The sequence below is a fragment of the Rhinopithecus bieti genome, unplaced genomic scaffold, assembly GCF_001698545.2.
Source record: "Rhinopithecus bieti isolate Rb0 unplaced genomic scaffold, ASM169854v2 scaffold_2453, whole genome shotgun sequence".
NCBI classification, from domain to species: Eukaryota; Metazoa; Chordata; class Mammalia; order Primates; family Cercopithecidae; genus Rhinopithecus; species Rhinopithecus bieti.
Window position 1 is genome coordinate 6,720,135 of NW_016804447.1, and position 16,714 is coordinate 6,736,848.

The following is a 16,714-nucleotide window of genomic DNA, read 5'->3' on the forward strand; positions in this document are numbered from 1 at the left end:
AAAGGCCACCTGTAGAACGGGAGGAAATTTTTGCAATCCATCCATCTGACAAAGAGCTAATATCCAGAATCTACAAAGAACTTAGACAAATTTACAAGAAAAAAACAAAAAACCCCATCAAAAAGTGGGCAAAGGATATGAACAGACACTTCTCGAAAGAAGACATTTATGTGGCCAACAAACATAAGAAAAAACGCTAATCATCACTGGTCATTAGAGAAATGCAAATCAAAACCACAATGAGATACCATGTCACACCAGTTAGAATGGCGATCATCAGAAAGTTAGGAAACAATAGATGCTGGAGAGGATGTGGAGAAATAGGAAAGCTTTTACACTGCTGGTGGGAGTGTAAATTAGTTCAACCATTGTGGAAGACAGTGTGGCGATTCCTCAAAGATCTAGAACCATTTGACCCAGCGATCCCATTACTGGATATATACCCAAAGGATTATAAATCATTCTACCATAAACACACATGCACATGTGTGTTTATTGCAGCACTATTTACAATAGCAAAGACTTGGAACCAACCCAAATGCCCATCAATGATAAACTGGATAAAGCAAATGTGACACATACACACCATGGAATACTATGCAGCCATAAAAAAGGGATGAGTTCCTGTCCTTTGCAGGGACATGGATGAAGCTGGAAACCATCATTTTCAGCAAACTAATACAGGAACAGAAAACCACACACTGCATGTTCTCACTCATAAGTGAGAGTTGAACAATGAGAACACATGGACACAGGGAGGGGAACATCATATGTCGCAAGGTAAGGGGCTAGGGGAGAGATAGCATTAAGAGAAACACCTAATGTAGATGACAGCAAACCCCCATGGCACATATATACCTATGTAACAAACCTGCATGTTCTGCACATGTATCCCAGAACTTAAAGTATATAAAACAAATATCAGCCCAAAGGCCCCCAAACTTTCCAGTAATAGCTTTAGAATTAAAGTTGCTATTTTCAACATTCCAATATACAATATTGTATGACTTACTGAAGGGGGGGAAAAAGCGCAAACGGGAAGACTATATATGTTTCCCATATGTTTTATAACTATTTGGGAAATGATCTGGGTGACTTAAGTAGAAATTCATCTTTTATACTTAAGAAACCTCTCGAAGTATTTACTGAACATCAATTATACTGCCTTCTTCATCTGCTTTGGAAATGACCCAAAACACAATGCTTAAGGCCTTCATGGTATCTCCACCACAAAGAGAAAATGCCTAGTTTTCTATTTATAGTTTTACACAACTTGTTTGCTTAGGAGAGTTGCTCATCACTTCTTAGTCAAATCAAATCTCTGTCCAATTTTAAAATTTCAGCAATTTAGTTATCTCATTTAGGCAGTACAACTGATGGACTCATGAAATTTTAATGCTAGAGAAAAATCCATGACCATCTAGTGAAAAGTGAGTTCACAGGTCAAATGATAAAACAGTGGCAGAGCTCCATCTGCAAAAGAAGTCTTTGGTAGCATTATTTTTCATATTATGATCCATTAGTGCACTATGAAATCAACTTAATGGAATATAGCTAGCATTCTCTAAAAAACGAAATAGAACAAAATATGATGCATTAGATTAGACTCGGTGGAAAATATCCAAATGCACTTGCATGTAGTAAGAGAAACTCTTGTTTTGTGAAACTTCTGTTTCAATAATATACATCTATCCATTCATCCATCCATTCATCCATCCATCCATCCATCCATTCTGAACATATACATACACCTATATATTCTACAAATTGGATCACAATATAAAATATAAAATACATTTCTTACTATGAGTAGCAATCAAAAATTAGCATTCAGTTCCCTTTCCACAAAATCATGCTACCTATGTAGAATGATGTAATAGCCTTACACAGTTGAGACGAAATCTTTAGAAGCTCTGTGAATAGACTTTACTTTTACAGTAGCTTATTATCGGAATACAATCTAGTACAGCAGTAATTTGATAAATCAGTGTTTGGAAAAGAGAAAATCATTTCAGGGACAAGTTCTACCATTATCAGAACATACAAATTATGTTTCCAGAAACATAAATCATGCTTTCCTTTCCACAAAATCATGCTACCTATGTAGAATGATGTAATAGCCTTACACAGTTGAGACGAAATCTTTAGAAGCTCTGTGAATAGACTTTACTTTTACAGTAGCTTATTATCGGAATACAATCTAGTACAGCAGTAATTTGATAAATCAGTGTTTGGAAAAGAGAAAATCATTTCAGGGACAAGTTCTACCATTATCAGAACTCTACCAACTATTTTAATGATGCCAAAGAAATGAGACAAAGTCCAGTGTGGAAAATCCAGACTGCATTTTGTCTCAGAAGTCCAGTATTGCCTTATGTACCTCTTTCTGGCGGTCTACATTAACTTGTTTTTGGTAGAGCTTTAGCACCAGGGCCATGTATAAACACAAAAGGCAATACTGAGGCATATCTTGTACAGGGATGGGCCTGTCATTGGATATTGTGCCATAATCATCCTACCACAAATCAAGAGCTAGTCCTTGACTGGTAGCATTAGGATAATCAGAGTAATTTGAAAAAAAATATATTCCCAGAGTCTACCCTAGATATGCTGAATGAGAATCTCTAGGGATGGAGGCTGGGAATCTAGATTTTTCAAAAGTTCCTTAGGTGGTTCTTCTGCAAATCCAGGTTTTAAGATACCTCCTACAGACTACATTCCAGGTTTACTCCTTTCATTTTACTTTTTTAAAAATTGGCCTCCTTCCTTCATCTTTTCAATTTGATGTTCACCTCAAAATCCTTGGAGGCATCCTTGAATTTTCCATTAATACCCCATATCCAATCAGGATATCCTCATGGCTCTGCCTTTAAAATACATTTAGAATCCTGCTACTTATCACCCACTGCACTACTACCACCCCAGTCTAAACCACCATTATCTCTCACCGGGATTATTGCCACAGATTCTCTGCTTCTCTCTAACCCTCCTTTGGTCAATTCTCAACACAGCAGTCAAGGTGATCCTTTCAAAACTGAAGTTACAACTTATCACTAATCTGCTCAAAATTCCCATTGGCTCATCCTTTCAATGAAGGTATAAGCCCCTCTTATTTGCCCTATAAAGCTCAAAATATGAGGCCCTTACCTCTCTGATCTCTTCTCCTATTATTTTCCTGGCCACACTGGCCTCTCTGGTTATTACTGGAATACATCAATCACACTCTTGCCTTTTCTGTTCCCTCTGCTATAAAAACTCTTTCCCCATGTAACAGCATGGCTCACTCAAGCAATCACCTTCTACAAGTTATTATCAAATGTCGTTTTCTCAATGAGGCCTATCCTGACCATTCTATTTAAAAATGTAACCCATATTCCCTGTACTTCAAATTTCAGAGCTCCCCTATTCTGCTGGTGTTTTCCCAAAGCACTTTTCATCTTCAAACTTATTACATAAGTTTGAAGTTTACTTATTATAATTATTATTTATTTTTGTCTCTTTGTATGTCAACTAGATCCTTGAAGGAAGGCATCTTTGTGTATTTTATTCACTGATATATCATTGCAAGAACACAGAACACTGCCTGGGACATAGTAGGTAATCAGTAAATAATTGGTAAATGAATGGTTTATTCATTTGGTGAATGAACAGTGAAGCTAACCAAAAGATCTGAAACTCTCTATCCATTCCAACTAGTAATAGAAATATCCAATTCCCAATCAGGAAACTGAGATCCTTACATGACCAATCCCTTTGGTGGCTAATTTTTTTCACCAATACTCTTAATTGTAATGATATTTAACAAAGGAATAGTCCAATGAAAATTTCAAATGCATTTCTTACATTTAAATCCAAGTAACTGAAAAATAAAATTATAGCCAAATTCGTAAGTCAATCACTTTGTATAAAAACACATTCTTAGATAGAAATTTTAAACACTGATCAAAATATTAGAAAAAAAACTGTTTTCAATTAATGTAGTAACCTGGTGCTTGGCAGTTAAAGACATCTGGAGCAAAAAAGCATTTTCCTGTTTCTTCAGCAATCAAGGCATAGTCCACGTTGCTGAGACCGCTGACAGCCGGCAAAAACAAGTTCCAGAGACCCTCGGCTTTGGCCATTTCCTGTCAAGGTGATGAACATGCCAGAGTGACCATAATTTACCAGGACTCACAGTAGTTTATTTCTTTTTTAAATATTGGTATTTATGACCTTTGAAATTTAAAAACACTTATGGAGTTATTTATTTTACTGTATTCTCCAGTGAGCAACAACCAAGTTCTTACCTGATATGAATTAGCTAAGAACTTTGGTTTTGCTCACTGGAGAAGGTACAGTGAAAAAGTAATAGATTATTATTACTACTACTAATAAATTATATAAAGTAAATAATAAATAATAAATAAATAAAATAAATAATAATAATAAATCAACAGTTTAACCACTAATAAAATGTCTTTTCCCTCAAGCTTCCTTGGATTTGGCTGAAAAATTAAGTTGGCTACTTGAGAACTTCTTATCAAATCAGAACTATTACAATCTCCCACATTTGAGTATAATATGCCAAATATACTACTTTGTGCATTTTAATTTCTTACATGAATTGATGTTAAGATTTGAAAAACATGAAATTTAGATTAATTCTATGTGGGACAAATGACCTGCCTTGACTTCAGTCTCAATTCAGTGATGGCTAATAATGAATAGTTTTAATCATATTTTTCCCTTTGAACAGCTGTAAGAGGTTGTCTTCATTACTACCATATACAGAACACTACCTACCCTAATTTGTATGTTATAGACTCTGTTAACTTGCTTTTTTAAAGGTTATATTGATATAATTTTCCTCTACATATATAACAGTAGCAACAACAAAACTAAGGTCTAGGGTCTCAAAAAACACTTGCATATGAATTTTCCAGCGTTAAAGATTTTCTTACCTTGAGTTTATCAATCACTAAAGGTCTTCCCCACTTGTCCACTGAATTTTCATTTTGAACATAGAACTCAATCACCTCCTTAAAGTAATAAAAGAAAAAAATGTCATTAGCTAAAGTTAATACAAAGTAAACAACATCATAAACTGCTAATATCTAAAATAAACATTTTAGGCGAAGATGCTTTTCAGCTATTATTAAACCAGACACAGAAGCATAAAACATTCTAAAGGTTTACTGATCACAAAATCATGCTGCCACAATATTAGATAGTAGGCTACTAAAATCTTATACCAAGATTTGAGTGTTTCATTTCTAACAATATGGCAAACTAGATAGTCATAGAAACCCCTCAACTAAAAACGTTGGGTAAAATATTAAAAATAGTTTAAAAATACATTTATTAATACATAGCCATGCTGGAAGGAAAAGAAGAAAATTCCTTGGAGGCCAGAAACAAAAAAGCCTGCTCTTCAAGTGTGAGCACACATTGCAGCCAAGTTTGCCCAGGGCATATAGGCTGATCTATGTTAGACTAGGTAGGCCCTAGGTTTTAATGGGCCACATAGGCAGGAGTCAGACATAGTCAAATGCCCCAAACATGGCAAGAGGGAGGATCAAAGATCAGCTCTTCCCTCCACCAAAGCTAGGCTGCTTGATGGGTAAAACCTAAGTGGAAGAAAATTTATAAAGCAAAAATAAACAGAAAACCCACCCCTCAGAGGTAGACCACGGGAATACAGGCCTTTATATAGGTCTTAGTTCTAGTTGGAATAGACAAAATAAACACTTCTAACTGAAGCCTGTCTTCACCCAAGTTTGGGACTGAATTCACAGACTTATGGGGCTCTAAAACTGCAAGCCAACATTTAAGTTTGCAATGTTTCTAGTGACAGTGCCTGCTAACACATGGCAGATGCAAAAACAAATCCTATCTGTAGGAAATAGCTTTAAACAAAGCCTTAAATAACTTTCATAGATAAAATTCCAGAACATGTGTTCAAAATAAAAAAAGTACTTATCACTCAAGGAAACAAGCCACCATTAGTAAGAGTTAGCAAAAACAATCATTCACCCAGACAGAATTGCACTTCCCAAAGACTATAAATAGAGTAATGATCAGTCACAGGAAATAAACTATTTGTGTTTAACATATTTCAAGAATAAAGGAAGAAATCAAAAGTATAACAAAAGACTATCAAAAGTGACCAGGCACATTTGAAAAACAATTGAATAAAACCTAAAGAAAGGAAAACCATAGAAATGAAACTTAAAAACTCTATGGCAGTGATTCCCAAATTTTGGTGGCTCTAAGAATCTCCTGGGGAACTTGGTAAAAATATGGGGGCCTAAGCTATGTCCTACTTCAATGAACCTGCACTTCTGTGTCCTTTACTAGCTTAAGCAATTCTTACACACTCCAAAATTTGATAACAGTTACTCTGTGGATGTTGAAAAGTAGATTAGATAACAGCTGAAAAAACAAATCATGAATTGGAAGAAAGATCTGAAGAAATTTCTCAGAACGATGCACAGAAACTCAAAAGAAGGCAAATATGAGTGGTAAAGGAATATAATGAATTCAAAGAGAAGTTCTAACATAAGTCTAACTGGAGTCCCAGACACAAAGAATGAAGAGATGCAATATTTGGAAAAATTACTCTTAAAAGTTTTCGGAACTGATACGACAGCAATCCTCAAATTCGGAAAGCCAATGAGGCCAGAGCATTAAAGAGAAAGAAAAGTTTTTTTTTTTTTTTTTTTTTTTGAGACGGAGTCTAGCTCTGTCACCCGGGCTGGAGTGCAGTGGCCGGATCTCAGCTCACTGCAAGCTCCGCCTCCCGGGTTCACGCCATTCTCCTGCCTCAGCCTCCCGAGTAGCTGGGACTACAGGCGCCCGACACCTCGCCCGGCTAGTTTTTTGTATTTTTTAGTAGAGACGGGGTTTCACCGTGTTAGCCAGGATGGTCTCGATCTCCTGACCTCGTGATCCACCCGTCTCGGCCTCCCAAAGTGCTGGGATTACAGGCTTGAGCCACGGCGCCCGGCCAAGAAAAGTTCTTAAAAAGAGAAAGAGGAAGTTGCCTCCTTAGCGCAGTAGGCAGTGTATCAGTCTCATAATCTGAAAAAGAGAAAGAAGAGGGGGAAAAGAGAAAGATTACTGATAATTAAACAACAGTTAAGATTGACAGCTGACTTCTCAAAGCAACAAATGAAGCCAGAAATCACTGGGATAATAGCTTCAATTGCTGAGAGAAAATAACTGTCACTGTAAAATTCTATATACAATAAAACTATCTTTATAGAACTAGGGCAAAATAAAGGTATTAACAATAAGTAAAGTCATTGACACCTCTCCCTAGCAAGAAAAAAGGAAAACAAAACAGAACAAAAAAAAAAAAAAAAAAAAAAAGAAAAGAAAAATAAATGAAAGGTTTACTAGCACATTCACACTAAAGGAACTTGACCTAGAAGAAACATCTGAGTTGCAAGAAGGAATAGTAAATAAAATGATAAATAGGTAGGTAAACTTAAAATTTTAAACTATAATCCCAGCATTTGGGGAGGCCAACGTGGGCCACAAATTCAAGGCTGGCCAGAATCAGAATTCTGGCCAGAGGTCAGAAATTCAAGGCTGGCCAACATAATCAAACCCATCTCTACCAAAATATACAAAAATAAGTTGAGTGTGGTGGCACATGGCTATAGTCCCAGCTACTTAGGAGGCTGAGGCGGTAGAATCACTTGAACACTTGAACCTAGGAAGCAGAGGTTGCAGTGAGCTGATATCGCCCCACCTCACTCCAGCCTGGGTGACAGAATGAGACTCTGTCTCAAAAAAAAAAAAAGAAAAAGCCAGATAAAACAATAACAATCTCTAATTTATACAACTAAAATAATCAATATAGAGCAAAAACATTGGAATATAACCGCATTTTCCAATATTTTGCTATTATAGTATCTCTGTATATTTCTACACTTAGGCTAGTGGTATTAATTATAAACATTGTCAAAACTCTTAATCCATATTATCCAATTATTTTCCAAATCTTTCTTATCAATTTATACTCATATAACAATGTACTAAAATGTTGCTTTCATTGAAGCATAGCTAGTCTACAATATTGCTGTATTTAGTGAAAACCTCAAGAAGGCAAAGGTCTGCTCTTTCAAAGGTACCAGGATGAATAGCCCTTGTCATTTCTGTCAGGAAGTCAGTTAAATTGGAAGATTTCCTGTTTGGGGTTGTTTATTATTTCCATCCCTTATACTGCCTTGGAAATATTCAGTGCTACTGTGTTTGATAAGAAATATGTAATATATTTCTCATTTTCTAATCTCTGACCACCTTTTCTCATCTCTGATCACAGTTTGAAGAAATTAAATTATGCCAGTGTTTATATAATTATTTTAAAATTTGTATTATTTAATACTTTGAGTTCTAAATTTTATCCATTTAGATATTTGCAAAGTTTATTTGTGGCATGGTAGGATTCAAAATTAAATAAAATTCCTCACTACAAAGAACCCTTCTTCGGTTCTTAAAGTAAGAAAAGTAATTTATAGTTAATAGCCAAAAGCAGAAACTAGGCTTGGTGCCTGGTCAATCTTCCCAAAATATCACCTGTAGCATTCTGCGTCCTCATTCACTGACAGAGATACTAATTTTGAGTATGTTAGTTGGTTCAGCATCTTAAATCTGAGCCTACAAATAATTTTGCAAAATGTTTTTCATTTTAAACTGAAGTCTACTAGAAAGAAGCAACAGTTCATCCTTAGTACATTAGACTCAGTAGGAAAGTATGATTAATGTTACCATTAATGTTAAAAGTGTGTTCTCAGTGTGTTATGTTGCTAGTTCCTGTTTTACATGCTATTTTTAGGATGTCTTATCCACTTTAAATTGGCTTAAACTGGCTTTTAATATTTTCCACTTGGAAGAATTGGCTTTTAATATTTTCATAGATATGGGTTATGTTCTCACTTTACAATATTCAAGGGGTTTCAAAAGGTCATTAGAAAAGTTTAAATGAAGCTTATGTTTTCTCATGATAGAAAATTTGAAAGTACCTAAAATATAAAGAAAAGTAATCAAGAATCTCAGTAGTTAAAGACAAGTGCTGTTAAAGTATTGTATTATATGATACAACCTATTTTCTAGAAATGACTATTTTGGTTTCCGTAAACTTAGTTATAATAATTTTGGAATCTTATATAGATTTTCCCTCTTTCATTTTGAAAAGCTATTTACTTTTCTCCAGATATAATCTCCAAATAACATCCTCTAATATGTTACACAGAGATTTGTATTGTTCACAATCATTCTACAGAAGAAAACATTTTTACAGATGTTGGTACAGTACCATTTTTTTATAAAGAAAAAGCTCACATTATCAGATATGGATATGTCTCAGATTTAAAGGATCTTCAAAGATTGTGGCTTTTCTGGTCACACAAAACATTGGCAATCTTGCCTTTAAAGTCACAGGCTGCTTTTTTATTTATCTTAAAGCACTTCCTTTTATTGCAATTTTTTTGTACATATTTCAATAGCTGCATGATACAAAGTTCAGCAGAGTATCACAACCTAACCTGTGATACCTCTTCTGTGCTGCAGTTTCTCTTATATGCTTATTCACATTTACCAATGAAAGAACAAGCCTGCCTGGTTTCCTCTGCCAATTCTGGCCTCTCCTCTGAATGATGGGCTGGTTCCAAGTACTAGCATGCTATCAGATAGGCTTCATTTTAGAGAAAGTAGGTACTGGCCCATTTGCATTTTTTGGAGGACTGTTGCAGCCTTCTGTCTGGGGGCAAACACTACTGCTATAACAGGTTGTAAGAGACCAACCCAAGCAGTCGTCCATGTGTAGGTAATTTTTAAATCAAACATCTTGATTTCTTTTCCTTTCTCATTTTTGCTGTCTATATAAGCCAATCACACGAGGCTCCATTGTGGGAAAATGGTTGCCACTTGTGCTACAGCTTTCTTTCAAAATTCTTTTGAGATATGGCTTCCGTTGTTTCATTATTCTAGGGGTTAATCCATTCTGCTTTCCAAATCTAATTTCCATTCTCTTTTCAAAACCTTAATTCCTCTGATATATCCCTCTTCTGTTTTCAAGCTTATTCCAATTTATTCCATTTTATAAACAAACTTTATTATTTATTAAATTGGATTTTATTTGAGGGAGAAGAAGACAATGTTGAATTCCCACTGCTATCTTAACCTAAAAGTGTTGCATTCCCTTTTTAATACTCAAAAGCTCACAGTTTTAAAAATCAGAATTGAACAAATACTAACTAGATCAGAAAATATTCAACATGATACTTTAGTCACTAAACACATGTGAGAGGTGACTATTTTAGAAAGAATTTCCTCACTTTAAGTAGTATTTTTAAAATAAATTATACCCTATTCTGAGACAAAGTTAATCTCAAGCCAGATATTTACTAAAAATATAATATTTATATAATTCAAGCAATCGCACAAACTGTCCTACAAACACATATTAGCTCTGAACATTTCTGTTGAAAGGATTTTGGTCTCTTTCAGTTCCCTATTTGATTTTGCCAGGCTAGTTGCAGATCTCTCAGAGTCACAGATGATTAAAATGAGAATGTATTGTATATTTAGTCATATCTACTCACATCATAGAGGAAAATACTGAGGCCACTAAAGACCACCTAACACAAGGCCACCTAACTTGTGACAGGAATAGACTAGAATAAAGCCATTTGCATTTCTACACCAGTGTTCTACCCACATACACACACTCTGCCCCACCTCCCTTACATATTTTTGTAAAAGCTTTTTTATCTTTTCTTCACAACATTTATCATCTCTTATTTAGTGTCTTCCTTTCCTGCTAAAGTCTAAGCTTCACATGAGCATACGCCCTGTATGTCTTATTATTTATTTACATTCGGTAGCTCTCCAGGTGCCTAAGCCATCATCAAGTACCCAATAATTATTTGGTAACTGAATGAATGGATGTTCCATGTTGCCTCTCTACTCTCAGTGAACTTATTGAAACTTAATGCCTTAAAATAGTAGCTTATAGGGAAGAGGGGTGGTAGTATCTGTGAACAGCTTGAAATGATACGTAAAATTTTCTAGGTGTGTCCATCTTGTATAGTCAACACTTCTCATTAAATTCTCAAAGGGGTCCACATTTACAAAAAAAAAAAAAAAAAAAAAAGATAATGCCTTAGGACAAGGCCCTCAAAGTAGTGTTTACTCTAATATATTTAGGCTCCCAATTTTAAAACTACTAATTCTCTTTGACTTAATTATAAAGCCACAGACTTATCTGTGCATTCCCTGGGTTCTATCGTGGCTCAGTGCTAACGTGAGAAGAAGAATCTAGGTAAGGACTGACTAAAGAAAATGACACCATGCTTCTCCTATAAGCAGAAATAACAGAAGTATTCATCAATAGTCCTTACCTAGGACTGTATTTGGTATGTACCAAATACATTGTTTATATAATACTCACCTTTTCAGCTGGAAGAATGTGTTGTTTCATGAAATGCTTCACCTTAGTAAGAACTTCCTGACCCTTCCGAGTCTGTACAAACAACTGTCCAGTAGTATCAATCTGTGGCAGTACAGTACTGAAAGTTCTTTGCCAAAAGAAAAAAGGAAAAAAGGTTACAAAGATGTCCAAAGATCATCATTACATATTTCTAATATAATGTGAAGTTTCCTCAGCTACCCAAAAAATATCCCCCAGAAGGAGGAGCTATATTTTATATTTTAAAAAAAGTCTTTCATCTTGTGGACTGAATGTAGAATCTCTTATATTTTAAATATTTAACTTTAATGCTTAAAGCACTATTTGGGGAAAACATATAGGCCTGGCATCACCTCAAGCAATGTTAGTGATAGATGCAGGAGGCACAGGGTCTTGTCTGGACATGCCCACAACGGACTGGGGGCATGCCTGCACACTGGGGGAATGGGGTGGAGCCACTGGGAATTCCAGCCTTATGTAGGGGGAGGATCCTGGCCTCTTCAGCTAGCGTGTGGTAGCCTGGCATTCAATCTGTGAGGCAGGAGCCTGTTGGCAGGACCATCTCTTTCTTTGCTGAGAGCTTTCTTTCCGCTTAATAAATCGGCCCTCCTCACCCTTTAATGTGTCTGTGTGCCTACTGTTTCCTGTGAGACGAGAACCTGGATTTTAGCTGAACTAAGGAGCAAAAAATCCCGCTTCATTAGTTTTGAATCTTTATTGAAGTCACCTGTCAGAATCTCCAAAAGAAAAAGTAAAGAAGTTGAACACAAATAATCATTATTCTTAGTATTAATATATGCCTCACAAATATAGCTGCTGAATATTAGATCTGTAGAATAGAAAACCAAACACGGCATGCTCTCTCTCACTCATAAGTGGGAGTTGAACAAACCACCATGGCACATACATACCTATGTAACAAACCTGCAGGCTCTGCACATTTATCCCGGAACTTAAAAATAAATTAAAATAAAACAAAGAAGACCTGTAAAGGTCATTATGAAGCACAACAGAATCAATTGTTATGGTGTAGAGAGAACAAATACCCATCTATAAGATAAATTGGAAAAAGCAATTGCCCTAACATTATGCCATGGGTACTTGTGGCTTAAGCATAATTTCTGGGACAGCATCACACATGCATTTGGTAAGCAATGGAAATGTAACTGGCAAAGTGTGTTTGATACTTGAAAAAGTGCTCCCACTGATGAAGACATGATGATGGGTTTCAAAGATGCTTATGAAATGTCTGAATAAAACTTAATGAAATATAACAGTGGAACAGAACAATATTTCTAAATTAATAAATCATCTTATATAATGCATTTTTAAAATTAGGTATATGTAAGTGACTTAAATATTAGAAAGAAACACTTGAGAGTTTTATCTATATCCTTAAAAGTTTACACATTCAAGTGGCACAAAAATACTTTTAAACTTAAATATGGAGATTTTCTTTATATTTTAGGTCAATTTGTTTTTAGACATAGAAGAGATTTACCAGAAAAAAAACTATCGTGATTGGCAGCAGCAATCCTGGTGTATGCAATAAAAATAATCCCTACTCCCCTAAAGTTTATAACCTTCACATACCCAATAAAGGCTCTAATTTCAGTTTGCCAAGGAATCTGTTTTCCTTACCGTTTGGAGAGTTGTAGTCCAGTTTCTGCCAGAGGTTGCACAACATTGGCAAATAAAAAGCTATCCTCAGATGAATTATTTCCCAGAAGATATCTGCTATATATCCCCTACAAATAAACGTAGAACAATTAAAATTCATTGGAAACTGTCCTTCAACTATCCAATCAATCTTTCCAGTTTCTCAGTTATGTGGGACATTATACTCACACGGTATGAAGATATAAAACAGACTATCAATGATATCAATGTACATGCAGGAGTAATTATACCCTTCTAAAGAGTCATACTCATATCATCCAGTTAACGCACTCTCATCCTAACATAACTCTAATTTATAATCAAATCAAACTTGAAAATGATCTCAGCAGTTACCAAAGATACCAAGTCTGCAAGTTATTTCACCTCTAAAGATCACTACCCTCCTTCAAAAATAAGATTAAAAAAACTATAAAACCAAAGGGAAGACAATGAGATGATCTCTAAGAACATTTTATCTCATTTTTGGGCCCCTAATTTAGGTAAAACTGTCTCTTTTGAACAGTGTTAGTTGAATGCTAATCAGTGTTTCTTTGATAATTCTCCATTTCTGTACTATCAACATAATAAACTCTTTCCTCTCCCCTAAAAACAAACATTACTGTGTCTTCTTTATATGATTCCTTATACAATAAAACATTGTAATAGTTCTTCTATCATATTCAATTTTATATTTCCGATTAGATTGGAATGTTTATGATCATCTGGAAAGCTACTACATGTACGATATATATAGTTTATGTTGTACATTTTTTTTTTGAGACGGAGTCTCACTCTGTCACCCAGGCTGGAGTGCAGTGGCGTGATTTCGGCTCACTGCAACCTCCACCTCCCAGGTTCAAGCGAATCCCCTGCCTTAGCCTCCTGAGTAGCTGGGACTACAGGCACATGCCACCACACCTGGCTAATTTTTTTATTTTTAGTAGCTATGGAGTTTCACCATGTTGGCCAGGATGGTCTAGAACTCCTGACCTCAGGTGATCCACCCGTCCCGGACTCCCAAAGTGATGGGATTACAGGCATAAGCCACCGCACCTGGCCTATGTTGTACATTTTAATGTCAATCATAATCCATGTCAAACTTTTATTTGAAATGAAAAGCCATTTCAAATTTAAAGCCTATTTGGTATCTTATTTGTGGAAACTGTCAAATACAGAGACATATCCATTTTGAGAAACCCATTCTTTCGACATGATTAACTCAGGGTACAAGATGAGATGTAACACAACTATTTCAGTTGTTCATGGATAGTATGAACTCTGAGGACAGAAAGTCAATTATCATAATTTTAATTAATCATTCTTTTCCCATTCTTTTTTGCTTTTAAACTTATTCACCTGTTTTTCTTCTAAACCCTAGCCCCTTGCTATTGATGAAGCATCTCAATTTCTTAAACCTCCAAGATTCAAAGTGCCTGAAAACTGGATTAGTACAAAGAAGGCATCTGTTTAGATTACAATATAATTAGAAAAAAACTAAATTTATGCTCTATTATCTTTCAAAATTAATCACACAAATATGACTATGAAAATGAAAAAATCTTACTCATCTACTTACTCAAAAACATTTTAAGAGGCAACTACACACTAGATACTATGCTGGCCTCTGAGAAGTACAACGATAATTCTTCCCTCATCATCAACCCTAACTAATAAATGGTTTCATAGCCTGAGGCAGAGATCATCAAAAGATCTTAGCTTTTTCTCACACTGGATATTCAGGAAATGACTAACCCTTACATGCTTTTCTCTTTTTATCATTATGTCATTCTTTCTTCCTCCCTCCATCTTGTAAGTTTATTATACAAAAAACTGATAATACATTTTGCTACTCAAATTTTTTCTTGCCAAATTCCTATTCTGTAAATTCTGGATTTGTATTTTACCCACGTCTGATACCTGTCATTATGATAAGCAAAATGATCTAAGGATAAAGAATATAAAACCCGGAAGACTGGAAAACATTGTCAACAGTACATTGGTAAATAATGGCAAAACACACGTTTAAAACAATTAATTACCTGTGCTATTCCAGCCATCTTAAAAAATGAAAGGGCAAGAAAGAAATTCCAGTTAGGAAGAATAGAATTAATTCCCCTGCAGCGGCAATATATTGAAATCAGTTCTTCCATTGATGGTATCCCTATAAAAACGGCATGTAATATAAACTTTAATTAAAATGTCATGGTGAATATTTCACAATGTTATGAGACAGATATGTAAAACAGAATTGTAATAACCATTAGCCCATACAACAAAACATGTTCTAAACCTTGACTTCCAAAAGATTATCATATACAAAGGATTACATTTGTTCATAAATTACTAAAAGTGGCATGCTAAGTTCAGAAAATTTAACAAAGAAAATGAAATAGGCCAGTCATGATGGCTCATGCCTCTAATCCCAGTACTTTGCGGGGGCCAAGGTGGGAGGATCACTTGAGAGCAAGAGCTTAAAACTAGCCTGTGTAATACAGTGAGACACCGTCTCTACAAAAAATTTAAAAATTAGCTGGGCATGGTAGCATGTGCCTGTAGTCCTAGCTACTAAGAAGGCTGAAGTGGGAGAATCACTTGAGCCCAGGAGTTCAAGGTTTCAGTGAGCTATGATTGTGGCACTGTACTCCAGCCCGGATGACAGAGCAAGACCTTGCATCTAAAATAATAATAATAATAATAATAATAATAATAATAACAAAAACAAAATAGAAACATGTTTAAGAAACAAAAACTACTATCTAAAATTACAGGATTTTATATTTTAATTATGAAAGCAATAAAGACAATTTTATATTAATAGCAATTTAGATAACACTATGTTCTCATACCTGAGTTTTCTTGAATACGAGAACCTTGATTTATCATTGGAACTGTCCTTGGCCAAAAGTAGAAGAGGGAAAGATGAGCTAAGTCTGACAAAGGATGACCAATGGTTGAAAGCTCCCAATCAAGCACCGCTATAACTCGACACTATAATTAAAAATAAAGAGGTCTTTAACATATTAAAACTTAAAACAAGTATAATAAAGAAATAACATCGAATACATTCAAAATCATATTTTCCATCAAAAGTCAATTTCAGGTATTTACCCACAGTGGCATATCTCATTTATAAAATAGCCAATTAGCCTTGATTATATAGAGCTAAGTCCTCTGGTTCCATCGCTGGCCATCAATCCTTCTCATTTTACTTTACACAGCCTTAATATCTCTGCTAATAAGCAGATGCAAAAGCAGTTAAAACTTCTCAACTGAAAGTAACTGTGATAAAAAGGAATTATAGTGAATTCCTAATATTTTAATAATCCATGTTATGCATGATTAAACATTTGCTTTAGTAATTAATCTAACTACATAACAAATGTACTACTCCACCCATAGTACTTTTAAAAGTTATTTCATGTTGTAGATACAAAGCATAATTGTTATAAAAGATACTGTTAGTTTTATAAATATAAAATCCACCATTACACAGCAACATAAAACAATCATGTAACGTGGAACCAATAAAACAGAAAGCTTTCCTCATTCAACCTTGTAACAGTATGTATCAAGGGAATTTTTTTTTTTTTTTTTTTTTTT

General features: G+C 35.0%; 1 protein-coding gene across 1 annotated transcript in view; it reads right to left on the reverse strand.

Annotated features, from left to right (window-relative positions):
* The window catches only part of ACAD11 (acyl-CoA dehydrogenase family member 11), a 94,456-nt gene that overhangs the window by 53,419 nt on the left and 24,323 nt on the right, over nucleotides 1–16,714 (reverse strand). The window contains exons 6-11 of the mRNA XM_017868402.1: nucleotides 15,961–16,102; nucleotides 15,154–15,275; nucleotides 13,097–13,203; nucleotides 11,438–11,564; nucleotides 4,941–5,018; nucleotides 3,986–4,124 (exon numbers count right to left, since the gene is read on the reverse strand). Of these exons, the coding sequence (XP_017723891.1) occupies nucleotides 3,986–4,124; nucleotides 4,941–5,018; nucleotides 11,438–11,564; nucleotides 13,097–13,203; nucleotides 15,154–15,275; nucleotides 15,961–16,102 (715 nt within the window). The remainder of the gene's footprint in view (nucleotides 1–3,985; nucleotides 4,125–4,940; nucleotides 5,019–11,437; nucleotides 11,565–13,096; nucleotides 13,204–15,153; nucleotides 15,276–15,960; nucleotides 16,103–16,714) is intronic.